Here is a 14,655-nt window from a genome sequence, read left to right as displayed (position 1 = left end):
TCATGCCTGGACAAAGTGAGCAAGTGGACAGTGTTGTAGTGTGGGGAGCTTATCAGAGCCTGTGTGGGCAAAGGACCTTGGAAGAGGGATAGCGTTAGCAGTCCAAAGCCCAAGCACATCATCTTCCAATACACAGGTAATCATGAAGTGAAGAGTTTCATACTCTGAAACAAATGTCTAATAAATTCAATGACATACAGGCACCACCAAAGATACAGAAGTTTGCTCTTTGGAAGCCTCTTGCTTTGGGTGGCTAAAGGCTGGAGAAGACCTAACTGACCAACTCTCACACTTCCTAAAATCATTTTATTTTTTGTCTGTGAAATTTGGAGGAAGTGGGTGTGGGCATGTACATGCACCGTGGTAACAGGCAACCATGAAACTCTAAGGGCGATAGGTTTGCAGGAGTCAGTCCTCTCCTTCTACCACATGAGTCTTAGGAATCTAACTCGGGTCTTTTGGCTTGGTAGAAAGTGACTTTCCTTGTTGGCCCCTTAAATTGTTTTTTTTTTTGGTGACTTTTATTTATTTATATATTTATGTATGTGTGCATGCACAAGCTATGATGTACAGAGGTCAAAAGACAACTCTTAGAAGTTGGTTCTCTCCTCTTACATATACATAGGTCCTGATGATCAAACTCACATCATTAGGCTTGCTAGGAAGTGTCTTTACCCACTGAGCATCTTGCCAGGCCACAAATTTTCCTTCCTTCTTCTTTCTTCTTTTTCTTCTTTCTTTTCTTCTTTCTTCCTTCTTCCTTTTTTCTTTCCTTTTCCTCCTCCTTCTTCTTCGAGTGACAGAAACACATGGAAGGCACTTGCGTGCTGCAGTGCTCATAGCAAGAAGCTTTCTCCTACACTCTTTATAGAATAATCAGTAGCTAACAGCAAACACATCACACAATATTTCCTCACTTCTCATGCTTCTGAATTTCTTTGGGCAGTGAAACCCTCTTTTTACAGTTCTGCCTCTCTCTGAACTACACCCATAGAGAGGAACAGTCTCCAAACCTTTAGCAATCCAGAGTTTTCATTCTGGTTTTCAACCTCCCACTCTGGAGACTGCCCAAAGTTCTCTCTCTCTCTGTATAAAAGCTCAGCAACCCCTTCTCACCCGTCCATTCCACTGCTGGAATTAAAGGATAGGACACCACAGCCAGCTTTACCTTATTTGTAAAGGCTACTCATTTTATTTTCTTATTTTACATTTTTTAAAGATTTATTTATCTTGTGTTTATGAATGTTTTGCTGCATGTATATACATATATCCTGTGTAAACCTGGTGTTCAAGAAGGTCAGAAGGCACTGGAACCCCGGGGACTGGAAGGACAGATGGCTGTGAGCCACCACATGGGTGCTAGGAATGGAACCAGGGTCCTCTAGAAGAACAGCACATGCTCTTAACTTTGAGCCATCTCTCTAACTCCTAATTTTTTGCTTAGTCTTAATATATTTTTATTTAACAATCTGTCCCTCATGTTATTTTCTGAAAAACAGGTATTAAAATTAGAAACTGTTGGGATTTATAAAAAATGCAAATAGAAAATCCATACAGTCCACTAGTTTCTCAATTGCCAGCTTCTCATACTAGTTTATTACAATTAACAAGCCAGTACAAATGTAGTATTACTGTCCAAGCTTATTTACAATTAAAAAGAGTGTGAGTGTGAATGTGTGTGTGTGTGTGTGTGTGTGTGTGTGTGTGTGTGTGTTTAGGCACAAGCATGTCACAGTCTGGGTGTGGCTCCAGAATACAACTTTGGAGTACTGGTCTTTGCTTTCCACCTTGTATGGGGCAGTGTCTCTTGCTCACTGCATACACCAGCCTATGAGCTAGTCTTGTCTCGAGCTCCTCATAGGAGCAAACAGATTACAGGTAACACCACCAAACTTGTTGGGTTGTGGGGATTCAAACTCAGGTCCTCACACTCTGACAGCAAGCACCTTACCCACCAAGTAAGCCACCCTCTGCATCCTGCAGCATTCCTTGGTTTTTACTTATTTTTTTTTTCCTCCTGTTGCAACAATAACGGCAAATAGGAACAGGATTTCTCACATACCCTTCACTAGACTGCTGTCGTTTCTTAGGCTTTTATGTTTTTGGCTTCAGAGTTTCAAGGAGTAACGGTCAGATACTTAATTGACTGTTCCTCAGCTGGGAACTGTTGTTTTTCTCAAAGTAAATATCTGTGACAGTTAACTTTATAGGTCAATCTGATACAATCTATAATCACTTGGAAAGAGAGTCTCAGTGAGGGCCTGACTAAACTGAGTTGGCCTGTGGGTATATCTGTTGGAGAGCTTGTCTTAATTATAGTAACAGAAGTTGAAAGACAGCCTCACTGTGGGTGTACCATTTCTGAGGCTTGTGTCCGGGGCTGCATAAGAAAGGCAAAAGTGATCTAAATTCAGGCATTCGTCCATTTATTTATTGCTCTCTGCTCTTGACTGTGGGTGCAGTATGACTGTTTCAAGTTCCTGCTGCCTTGAATTCCCCACTATGAGCTAAAATAAACTGTTTCCTCCAACTTGCTTTTAAGGGTATTTAAATTACAGCCATAGGAAGTAAAACTAAGACACTGTTTTTATGGGGGAGGATCATTTCTCTTCTGACACATACTTTTCTATTGTTTTTATTCCCTTTGTTAATGTTTCATTTAGGACATTTTGCTTATATGCCTATTTTACTAAAATGGTCTCTAACTTTGCTTTTATCATACTGATTTTTGTTTGGATTTGTTATCAAAGTAGCACAGGTAGATAGGAAGAGGGCAGAGAGCTTTCTTTTTCTATGGAACAAGTTGGAAAAGAGTGTTTCAGTTTGCAGTTAAGTACAGCTAGGAATAATCCCTTGTTTTTATAAATTTATTCAAATTACATGATATTATCTAAATGATCATATTGTCCATGTATTTGTGTTTTCCCACATACTGTTTCTTTGATCCATCTTGCCTATTTATCTAGCTTTGTTATTTATAAAGGTTGTTTTAGGCTGTTGCCTCTTTTGTGTTTTTGTTTTTTTCACTTTCTAGTACACTCATGTAATCTCGAAGTTTTACTAGCTTTTCAGTTCACAATTCTATGGTATTATGCAATTTTCCTTTAATTTTGGGACTTAGTTTCCTTTTAATCTACTTACATACATGTACAGTAGGTCATATTTTGTCCTTCATAAGAGAGTTCAGCTACATTCTAGAGATTATAACATACACTTTTGTGGTTTTTAGTATCTCATTTTCCTTTAAAAATTTTTTGTTACTCTTACTTTTTTCATCATAATCACAAATGTGTTATGGTACAAACCAGGCATCTCTGTTGATACAAACTGACCAACTGGTTTACGTGCTGTGTGCTTTCTAAGCTGTTAAATTAAAAACTATACATGTCTGCCAAATACACACATATGACATGTGCATGGCCACTCAGCTGAACTAATTGTATTATGCTTTGTTTATTCTGATTAGTAGTTTTCTTTTTGCTTAACTTATCAGTTAATGGCAGTTTATATTAAGATTTCTTCCTGGGACTATGTTTTATCAGTAGTTTCTCATGTCTTTTTTCAAATCTTGCTTCATATATCTTGTGGCTGGCAAGTTCATATAAATGTAGAATTATTGCTACTGCTGATAATTTCTGCTTTAAATTTTACCCAGCTGGCTACACAGAACTATACCAGTGGTCTTCTCTGCTTTAAGGCACTCGTTCCTACTTACTGTGGTAGCTAATGTGTTTGCCTTATTCCTAAATCTTTATGCTCTTTGTTTAAGCCATCTTTACTCTGCTTCTCATTTGAGTATTTGGTGAGAATTTAATGAGTTTTCCCATTTCTGAAAGTATTTTCTCTCTCTATTGTCATATAGTATTCATTCTTATTTACATAATTATTCTAAAATTAGTCTACCATTTACCTCATACAAATAAAGATGGACTAATTTCTGCCTTTTTAAAGGCTTAATCTAAAAAAAAAAAATGTAGTGCATCTCTGTATCTGAGGCATCTGAGGACCCTAAGAAGGCTGCCAAGGAGCCAGAGGAATGAGTCTGAAAAGGAGAAAGCAGGTCCAAGATGGATCCAACTGTTTCTTATGCTATTGATGCAAAGCTCCCCAGACACTGAGAGAAAAGATTCAGCAAGGATGACAGGGGGTGTCATGGGAAGGCTATCCTCAGGAGCATTGATGCTTCTTAGGGGAAAACGAGTCTATTCCCTCCAGAGGAACACCATATACTCCTTGGAGAAGACATAGAACGTGTACAGACATCTGAACCAGAATTCCTTCAGACCATGTCTGGAAAACTGAAGGCACAGAGGGTAAAGACTAATCATGGGTCCTCTTCTTTTTCTGACTTTTATAATGTCTCAGAAGATACTCCTCCTGTAAAATCAAGTACAGTGCCAAGGAGCTGCTGTCTGCAAAGACATGAGGAAGCGTTAATGAATGCTTACGACTCAACACAAGCCCTCAAGGCGGAACTAGGAGCATGCTATGGCATTTATTTCTCTCAATAAGACTGCCATTGCTTCAATTCCTTAGTGGTAGGTATGAAAATCAGGCGATTCATAGCTTTGCTTCATCCTAATTCCCCAACTTTAAGAATGCAGCCACACAGAGTGAGCTCAGCCCCAGCATCCCGGTGACACTGGCGCCCTGAAGCGACACCTCTGCATGCATGCAGGCTGTACCCACTCACCACTTGTACTGATGTGCCTCCACCAACCAACAGACCCTCAGCTTTAAAGATCTACATAGAAAATCTGTCTCAACCTGCTGTGCATACAGGAACCACTGTTGTCTCAGAGATTAAAATCGCAGGCAACATCACCCGCTATCAAAATATGTGAGTTCTTTAGAAGGTTTTCGAGTGGCTGTGTTCATTTTTCTCAACATTACTGTGAAGATTTTAATGAGCTAAAGTGTTTTTGCCCAAAATTATCCGGCTGGTGGCACGAGTTCCAGAACAGATGCTGACATTTTACGTGTAGACGGGTCCTCAATGAAGGAACGCTTGATTAAAAAGAGGGATTTAAGAGATTTTAGAAAATTCCATGTTCACCTCCAAAATATCAGATATTTGCTTTGTTTTCATCAGTGGCCTGTATCTTTTTGTTTCACTATTTCTAAATGTTATAAAGGCTTTTAAAATTATTAAAGTATGAACTCTTACACAAATGTAAAATTTTATCATCTTTCTCCAAATACATTCATGATTATAACAGAAATATAAAATTCAGGAAGTTGAAATTATTGAACAGATTTTTAACTGGCAAATAGAAACTTATTACCAAAGGGCCAATTCATTTAGCTGCAATTTTATGTAGAGTTGGCAGAGTTTGAGTAAAGACAACTTTTTCTTTTAAAAATAAACGGTATCACCACTCAGACTCTTGTTTAACAACTGACTTGTAGAAACAGAAAAGCCAGGGGACCAGCTCTGGGATCAGAAGACTGGGGTAGAAGCTGGCATTTTGTGCCATAGGAGCTTAACTTTCTTCATCTGATTTCATTACTGTTTAGTCTCAATTTAAAGACTCTAGAAGGTGGTTTACACATGCTACTGTAGCCTTCACTATTATTTGACTTTATATTATTTCATGATGGACAGGCATATCAGAGGATGGTAAAATACCAATAATGTGTGCACTGACAAACTGTCTCTAAAAATCAAATTCAATGTAGGAGAACAGTGTTCAATTCACACCTGCAACTGTAATTAAAAGAATTTCCTATATAGGTCAGTAATAAATATACTAAATAAAAGATCTGAAACTACATTAACTGATGATTTTAAGGTTAAATTTTAATTAATACTTTTAGCTAAATAGTAATCTGAAGCTTAAAGTATATTGTTCATTGGTTTGGGTTATTTACTAAGGACCTGTCTTACCGACACTGTCGTGGGAGTCAGGAGTATTCTGTGCACTCAACAGAGATTCTGCCCTCCCAACTGGAGCTCGCAATCCATCAGAAGACACTGCTCCCCCTGTCCCCCAAAGCAAGACTTGGGCTGTCTCCTATCAAATCTTATCTTAAACCTGATAGGAACCTGGAAAGGAATGATCATCAAAGTTGGGCTTTGTCTTTTAGGATCATAATTAGTTAAAGAATTTTTAAACTTTCTTTGATTTCTCTGCTGAAGTTGAACTATTGCCTCTTTCTTTTTTTAATTATTACAATTTATTCACTTTGTATCCCAGCTGTAGCCCCCTCCCTCCTCCTACTCCTCCCATGCCCCTTCCCTAGTCTACTAACAGGGGAGGTCCTCCTCCCCTTCCATCTGACCCTAGCCTATCACCTCAGGGAGAGGTGATCAAAGAGCCAGCCACTGAGTTCATGTCAGAGACAGCCCCTGTTCCCCTTACTAGGAAACCCACTTGGGAGCCTGAACTGCCATGGGCTACATCTGTGCATGGGTTTTAGGTTATCTCCATGCATGGTCCTTGGTCCTCAAAAAAGACTGAGTCTTCAACCAAAGACCACTGCCACTTTCTTAGGGTTAGCTTTTTGTTGCTTGTCTTCCTTTCTCATTTGAGAAACACTCTCTAGCCCAAGATCATAGGCAGGGTCCCTTTGCCCTCATCTCTCTTTCTCTCTTTTATTTCTTAAAAGACATTTTTTCCAAGTGTTTTTTTAAAGTTTCCTTTTCATATTTAAGAATTCTATACCCATGGAACTGACTTCAGGCACATTGTAAGGTAGGGATTCTATTTCTAACTAGACAGTCTACTGAGGTCACTTACAGCAGCCTGCTCACTCTGCCTTGTTTTGTTTTTCCAGATGAAAAGACAACAGAGCTTGGTCCCCATATTTTCTTCCTCTACTTCTTGACTGAACCTGAAGATTCCCTGGGTGGCTCCTGTGTTTAGGGACAAGTAAAACAAACTCTTCTCCTAATTATCACCATTTTATTTATATATATTAATATACCTGATCAAACATAGCCCGGGTATATTTTAGAACAACGCATAATAAACTTAGTCATTGTTTTCAGTTACGTGAAATGATTTAAACAGCAAGCAACTACGAAAGCAGCCTATTAGCTGCCCCAACTTCTTCATTCTTAGCAACGAGGCAAATGCTGTCACTGAGCCACTAGCCTAAGTCCTATCAGATACATGGCTTGTTCTTTCTGCATCTCTAAAAAAATCAGGTTAACAAGAGTTTCTTTTCTTTTCTTTTTTTTTTTTTATGAAGAAATTGTTCTCTTAAGAACAGAAAGTTAGGTTCAGAACTGTGATAATCCTTAAGCCTCATCATATTACAATTTGTCCTTTCCGCAACTGACAGGATGAACTCTTGAACTATGTGTACTGGTTCTCCACTTTAGCATTTCAAAGAAGAAGAAAGTTTTTGGAGGAGTTAATCGCAACATGGTACCGCATACAGAGTTACACAGCTCGCTATACTAAGTAGTCAAATGCATACTCTGAAATAGATCAAAACTAATCTTTCCCAAGGACTAACAAAAGAAGCACTCATCCAATTTTCTTTCCCTGCAATAAAAATAATTGCATCTGGTTTATCTTTAAGAACATTCAAGTAAGAATCAGTACTAGATCATCCACCATCATGGTGAGACTCTTATATACTGGCCCTAAGTAAGTGCATTAACAGCCCTCAAAAAGCTTTACAGCTGTTATTCTAGCTGCGATACCATGGGGAGTGTAGAAACCATACAGCCAATCTCATCTTGGGCACTTACTTTTATTTTTTAGGGGGATGGCATGACTTCTCTGGGTCTCACAAAACAGAAATGGGGAGATTTAGTCTGCATTCCATACAGAATTAGAATTCTTAAACCCTTTAGAAGTTTACAGTATTTACATCAATATCATTACCTATTATATAAAGAATTTTACCAATACCTTTTGTGCTGATTGTATGACACTTTAAGGTTATAATTCCAAGGAATTCCAAAAATATCAGATACTTTGGTAAATTTAGGTTTTATACCATAATGAAAATTAAAAACTTTGCTTGATTAAGAAAAATCATTTGAAATGAAATTTTAGCCTTTATTTGTACTTTTGCGTGATTTTTAGCATTTAAAAATGGGCTTTTATTTCCTATGTACTTCCCGGCTCCCATCCTAAGTGCTGGGATTACAGGTGTGGGCCATCATGCCCAGTGGGAATTATTATAGCTATTTGTTTATTTATTTGGACATATGTGGTATGGGTGCTATATGTATGTGTGAGGGAGAACACATGCCTATGTGCATTCATGAAGAAGCCAGAAGTTTGGTGTGTTCCTTTATCATTCTCTATTTTTTTTTTTTTTATCATTCTCTATTTTAATCCCTTAAAACTGAGCCTTTCCCTGAATGAAGCTTGCCTTTTCTGCTGTGAGTGAGTTCCAGGACCCACCTGTCTCTCTCTGCCCACAAAGCTAAAGTTAAAGGCCTGTGGAGTTACACTAAGTTTTTGTTTCTTTTTTTCAATTAATAACTTCTTTACTAAGGAAAAGCAAGTCAAGGTCATAGTCATATAAACACTGACATTACAAAGTACATGAACAAGGGAAAAGAGGAGACAAACCCATTACATACCTGCTAACACTGTCTCACCCAACACGACCATAACACTCTGCCTACAGCCAATCACATACAACAAACACAGGCAAAATCTTCTCTAGAAGATACACTGCTTCTCTTTGAAGGCAGCAGGTACCCCAGAAGGTGGGGTAAGAAGCTTTATTCTTTTGACAGATCTTCATGTTTATTTTAAATACTGTCACATTCCTAGTTTTATATATATGCTTCTCAGCAAAGCATTTAAAAACTACCAAAGATGAGGTGGCTGAGGACTCAGCTCCAATTATCTCCAAATACCTGTCATCTGTTCCCTGACCTTCCCTGGTGCTGCTTCTTGATGTTTCCAGATGAACACTATTTTCTGTGGGCATCGTCAGTGTAAGGTTGGATTTCCTTGGAGCTAAATCCTGCCTACTCAGCTTTTTACATGGGTTCTGGAGATTCAGACACAGGCCCTCACACTGTCACAATGAGAACTCTTATCCACTGGGACATCTCCTCAGTTACAGGAATTTTTTTTCTTTTAATGGGGCCAGCATTGCAGGCTGCTGGCAGAAGATAGCAGATGTGATCCCAGCATTCTTCTAGATCTTAAGTTAGGTAGCAATAGCCCACTGTTGTTCTTTATTACGATGATTCATTATTTCACATATGCCTTAACTTTATATTGTGTATGTCAAACCTTTTATGATAACTAAAAATTTTAGTAATTTTGTAATAAGAAAGCCAATCTCCTCATTCTACATGTGTGGTACCTGTAAACTAAAATCAAAAACAAAAGAACTTATTGTCTGCCTCCAAGGCCTTGGTAATGGGTACCATCACTTCTTCCAATGGTAGACAGTGGTCATGAGCATGGCAGTGGCAGGCTTCCTTCTACATCTGCCCAGTTTCCATGCCCTTTCCATCCAAGACTCCTACGAATTCATACGCAATTGTAAGCAGGCAACTAGAGCTGCAACAATTACCTGCTAAGTTTGAAGCATCAGCAGGGCTCAGCTGTAACCAATGGCGGGCATCAGAGTCAGCCACAGCATCCGTGGGAGTACTTAGCTCCGGGTCCTCTTCACAGCTCTGCCATGCACTCATGGGTAGTTCTGGCTCATTGCTGTAGCCCACAGCTGTGTCACTACCAGTACTTTCACCTGGCACACAGAGCAACCAAAGTTTGAGACTGAAGCTACATGAAGATAAGGTTCAAAATTATCTCTATGTAAGTAACAACACACAGCTGACAGGATTTGCTTAGGGGTTTGGGCAGAACATGAAGAAGCTGGATAGGGTTCAGTAGTATCCCTGATAGACACCTGCTTAACAAACATGGAACTTCCAAATACAAGGCATTAAAAGGCTTCATGAAGTAGTATTCTAGTCTTGTTTTACTCAATCATTCCATGCGTCCCAAAGTTACACCAAGTCCTAGCTCCCGTTAGGATCCATCGATAACATGAGAAGACAGTGAGACACAGTAGTTGGTAACTGACTTCACAGCATTGCATGTTCACTCTAGTGTTTCAAGCCCAATATTAACCCCAGGCTCAATCATATGGGCAGATCCCAGAACGAGGTGTCCTGCTACTACAGATCTGCAACACTGGAAATCCTCTCCTTGAAACACTAGAAGTTTAAATTTGTCACAATGTAATTATGCAGAGATTTTAAGACTTAGGCAGTTTCTTATTTAATGGGGCACAAGACAAACCCGAGACAATTCTGCTGTGTGAGGTCGCCTGACTACTTCCTAACAATGCCCAGTCAGCCCTTTCCTTCTGCTGCTGATAGGGCCTCAGCTGTGCTGTCTCTACTGCTGGCTTCTATCCACTTGCAAAAAAACAAACGTTATCTCAATAAGCAGATGACCCATCCGTTTACTCTCAGATAGCATCCTCCACAGAGCTACAGGCAACAGAGAGGGAAGGCAGGGCACAGGAAGAGCTCCATTACATAGCACCAGGGCCAGCCCAGCATGCCTCCGAGTACAGGAGAAGAGAGCCCAGGGCCCAGACTTTGTGGCATATGACAACGTCTCAGGAGTCCAGTGAGATTTTCATTTTCACACACTTGCCCACTGACTTCAGTGTCCCTCTTTGTGTTCCTTCTCTGTGGGGACTTTGTGGGAAAGGAGGCTTTCCCTTATGGGTCTGTCTGTTCCCCTTAGTTCCTCTTGTTCCTCTCACCTGGAGAAAGGCCCAGGTATGGAGAGACAGGCCTCTTGTACAGGTAACTGACTAAAACTATTTTACCAACTGGATTAAGTACATAATTTCTAAGTTCCTAGATCAAAACTATTCCCCACAACCACCTCATCCCTACGTACAACGTAACACTCCACTTAGAGAAGAAACTAAAACAGGCCCATTCTACAGCAAGCATGAGCAAACCCTGTTTCCTGGAACTTACTCTTCTGTCTCTCCCTGCATCTTCCGTGTGTCTGTTGTAAATCATCCTTCAGATCCAGCTCAGCAGGACTGCTGCTCCTTCGAACCAAGATCTTCAGACAAAAAGAAATGCTGCTTTCATTACCGGAAAGTTGAAACTTTACCAAACTGTTAAGTTCCTAACCTATTTTTTAATAAAAGGAGCAATAAGAGTAATAAAACACTGAATGATATTTTCCTTTTGAAGGATGTGTTCACAAACTAGTATAATTAGCTTCTGTTTCTTAAGATCGGAAACTCTAAGTCAGCTGACATAGCTGTAGGGATATACAGAGAAGGGATGCCAAATCCTGTGGAAGTGGCTTATTTTAAAGTTTGATTTGCTTCTCTAGTTAACTGCACACACAGCTCTCCAGGAGGCCTGGGCTCCCATGAATGTTTAAGCACAAATGATACATAATCCACCCAGACTTCCAAGGGCTGCTCAGAACCCTCCTAGTTGATGTACTACAGAATTTTCTGAACACTGGTGATCACTGGACCTTATGTTACACACAAACGCTTAAAAAAATCAGAAGGCACTGGGTGGTGGTGGCACACACCTTTAATCCTAGCACATGGGAGACAGAGGCAGGTGTATCTCTGAGAGTTTAAGGCCAGCCTGGTTTTTAGAGTGAGTTCCAGGACAATGAAGGTTACACAGAGAAATCCTGTCTCAAAAAAAACAAAACAGACAAACAAAAAATCAGGAGGTAACTTGTATCGTCTAGCAACATATAGATTGCTTGAATCATATACAAATTACACAAAATAAATAATACACATAAGCACAATACACAAACATACTCTCTGTAAAAGGTATATAAAATAAAATGTTAGCTTAGTCAGCTGACAGTTACATTAGAGCTATGCAAGAAGGTAACAGACATGAAGTGGAAGAGAAAAGACAGGCAGGAACTCAAGGCAGAAAGCACAGACTGGTAATCAGTAAGATCTACATGCAGGAAAGGGAGCTGATTATGAGCCACCATGTGGTTGTTGGGAATTGAACTCAGGGCCTCTGGATGAGCAGCCAGTACTCTTAACCTCTGAGCCATCCCTCCAGCCTAGAGAGCTGATTATTACAGGCCGTGCAGGGCAGCCAGAAGGAAAGAGAGGGGAAATACAGGCTTTGTGACAGAGGCAGGGGGCAGAGAGGCTTTAACATGAGTTTGAGAACTCTGACCAATACTGACAATAGGAGCAAGTACACATTCTGGACAGTAGCCAAGTGTACTTACACCACAACCAGAAGGACCATTCCAGTACTTGTGCATGTGAGTGTTGGAGAAAAGAGACCTGCTAATGGAACTGCGAGGGCAGCTAATGAGGAAGGGAAGGAGAGAGAAAAAGGAGAATGCTGCAGCATGGGACTAAAGCTTTCCACAGTGTGTGTGAGCAAGAGAAAGTTAAGTCACAGAACAATGAGCATGATGGTGACAAATGGAGGCAGGGAGAAAAGTGGAAAGAAAGAACCAGTCTTATTTCTTGTTTCTGATTTCTTTGGGCTGAATAGTCAAAGAAAATTAAATGGACAACAAAAAAGATTCCAAAATGGTGGGACAGAGAAGAAAGCCAGGAATGAGATAGAAACATTTCTCCACTAAAGGATATAAAACAAAAACAATGCCCAGGTTCCAAAGCCTGAGATTCAGGAACCAGTTAAAGCAAACGAATAAAAAGGGAGAAAATGTATAATCAGAGTTACTAGTCTTCGAAAAAGGAAGTCAGGAAGTATTTACAAAACTCATGCTATATGAAAATTACTACACACTTTAATAAAGTGCTTTATATCAAGTTACCCAAATAATAATAAACTCATGGTATTGCCTTAACTACAAAGTAGAATGTGGGCTCATTGCTTCTGATGCTAGAGAGACAAGATGGCCAACTGTAGAACTCATCACACTTCACTTGCACACTGCAGCTCAGACCTTCAAGTGCTATCCTCATAAACAGAGCTCAAGGCAATCCAATGACCTATTGTAAGGGTAAAGCCAGTGCTATCATTGCTATGGCAAGAGAACTGACCAAAGCAGCACTTCCTGATTGCTGAAGATGAAAATACAAGCGCTTTCCTCAAGAATCCTCTTCAAGCTCGACACTCGGGTTTTCCACAGATGCAGATAAGCCAAGTGGGTAACTCACAAAGGTCACCAAACAACTCAGGAAACAAACCGCCAGCCCTAAGAGTACCAGAAAAACCCTAGATAGATCCCAATGCCCAGAGGAATTCAGCATATCAAAGAGAAAATTAGAACTAAAATTTATGAGCATTTTACAAGCCTAAAAGATGGGAATAATAAAATGACCAAGTAAAAAGAGATTATTAGAAGTTACAGATATATTTAAAAGAATCCATTTGAACTTTGAAGCAAAAGTATACTTGTGAGGTTAAAAAAAAAAAAAAAAACCACACACACACAAAACACCATCTCAATCGAAGAATAAGAGCACAAACCCCCTTCAAGTGCAAAACTAGATCCACAGGAACTCTGCTTGCATTCTGAGGCTCATGGGAAGCACCTCTAAGGCTAGCTCCAAAGGTCGCATTGTTAAACTGATGAAAGACAGAAGACACTTTTTTAGGTGAAATAACCCAGACTGCAACCATAGAGCCAAGAAGAATGGAAAACATGAAAGGAGGCTTAGGACACATGGGAGGCAGGGTAAGAAAGTCTAGTTCATTTCTATCTGGAATTCTGAAACAAAAAAAGGGTGATAGTATTTGAAGGCATTATTATAGGATTCCTCTAAAATAGCGGAAGAAAGGCATCCATGGATGCACAGACACAGCATCTACCAGAATGGACAAATGTCTTTGCCACAGGAACTCTGTACTTGGATGCTCTGCAATGAAACTTGAGGACAATGACAAAGACCAACAAGAAACAACTAGACAAGACAGAGAAGAAAACAAAACATCTCAACACCAAAGAAAGACAAAAGGTTGTAGAAAACTTCCACTGGAAGAAGTGAGCACAGAAGGACTATGGTTGCTAAGATGCTGTGGTCCTATTCAAAGACAAAACACCCAAGAAGCAAATGAAGGCTGATTTATCCAGGAAACAGTATATATGACAGAGATGTGGTCTTTCAAATTAATAAAGAAAAAGCAGATTCGATAAATGAGACTTAGAAGAAGCAGTTAAGGGGAACAGCTACATCACCCCTCCCTCCATAAACAAGAGCCACTTCCAGGTAAATAAACTTGAAAGTGTGGATCAAAAGTGAGGTATTTTATATAACACAAATAAAATATCCTTTTGTAGTTGAAGTGTTTTGATTTCATAAAATATACCATAATAAAGAATACCAAAAAGAAGAATTTGTGTTTACCAAAGAAAGCGAAGTAAAAAGCAGCCACACACAGTAAGGTTGTCTGTTACAAACATAGTCAAACTAACATGAGTAGCTTGTCAATCTTTAGGCTATACAAAGAACTAACACAGGAGAGAGTAAATGAGAAAAGCCATTAGCTGGCATTTCACACATGAAACATGAACAGCCACTCAACATGGAAACCTTAAAGCTTATTAGTAATCTAAGAAATTCAAACACAATATCCCATTTCCATGCAGTTAACCTGCAAAACCTTTAAAAGTCTAAAAACACAAAGTGCTGGTAAGAACTCTTTACATTGCTGGTAGAGATATAAGTGGTACACTTATATCTTAGGGAAGGAGCATTCTATTTTATTGTGTA

The 14,655-nt window shown here is 39.5% G+C and overlaps 1 protein-coding gene across 4 annotated transcripts in view; it reads right to left on the bottom strand.

The window, feature by feature from the left end:
• The window catches only part of Ralgapa2 (Ral GTPase activating protein catalytic subunit alpha 2), a 269,491-nt gene that overhangs the window by 149,225 nt on the left and 105,611 nt on the right, over nucleotides 1–14,655 (bottom strand). For all 4 annotated transcript variants that reach the window (XR_009591640.1, XM_060383131.1, XM_060383130.1 and 1 more), the window contains 2 exons: nucleotides 10,934–11,024; nucleotides 9,502–9,678 (listed from right to left, as the gene is read on the bottom strand). Coding sequence is in view for 3 of the 4 variants with exons in the window: in XM_060383131.1 (XP_060239114.1) it covers nucleotides 9,502–9,678; nucleotides 10,934–11,024 (268 nt within the window). In the remaining variant the exon portion in view is untranslated. The remainder of the gene's footprint in view (nucleotides 1–9,501; nucleotides 9,679–10,933; nucleotides 11,025–14,655) is intronic.

This window comes from Meriones unguiculatus, chromosome 4 (genome assembly GCF_030254825.1).
Source record: "Meriones unguiculatus strain TT.TT164.6M chromosome 4, Bangor_MerUng_6.1, whole genome shotgun sequence".
Classification (NCBI taxonomy): domain Eukaryota; kingdom Metazoa; phylum Chordata; class Mammalia; order Rodentia; family Muridae; genus Meriones; species Meriones unguiculatus.
The sequence above is the reverse complement of the archived record's forward strand: the minus strand, read 5'-3'. Positions and strand labels throughout refer to the sequence as shown.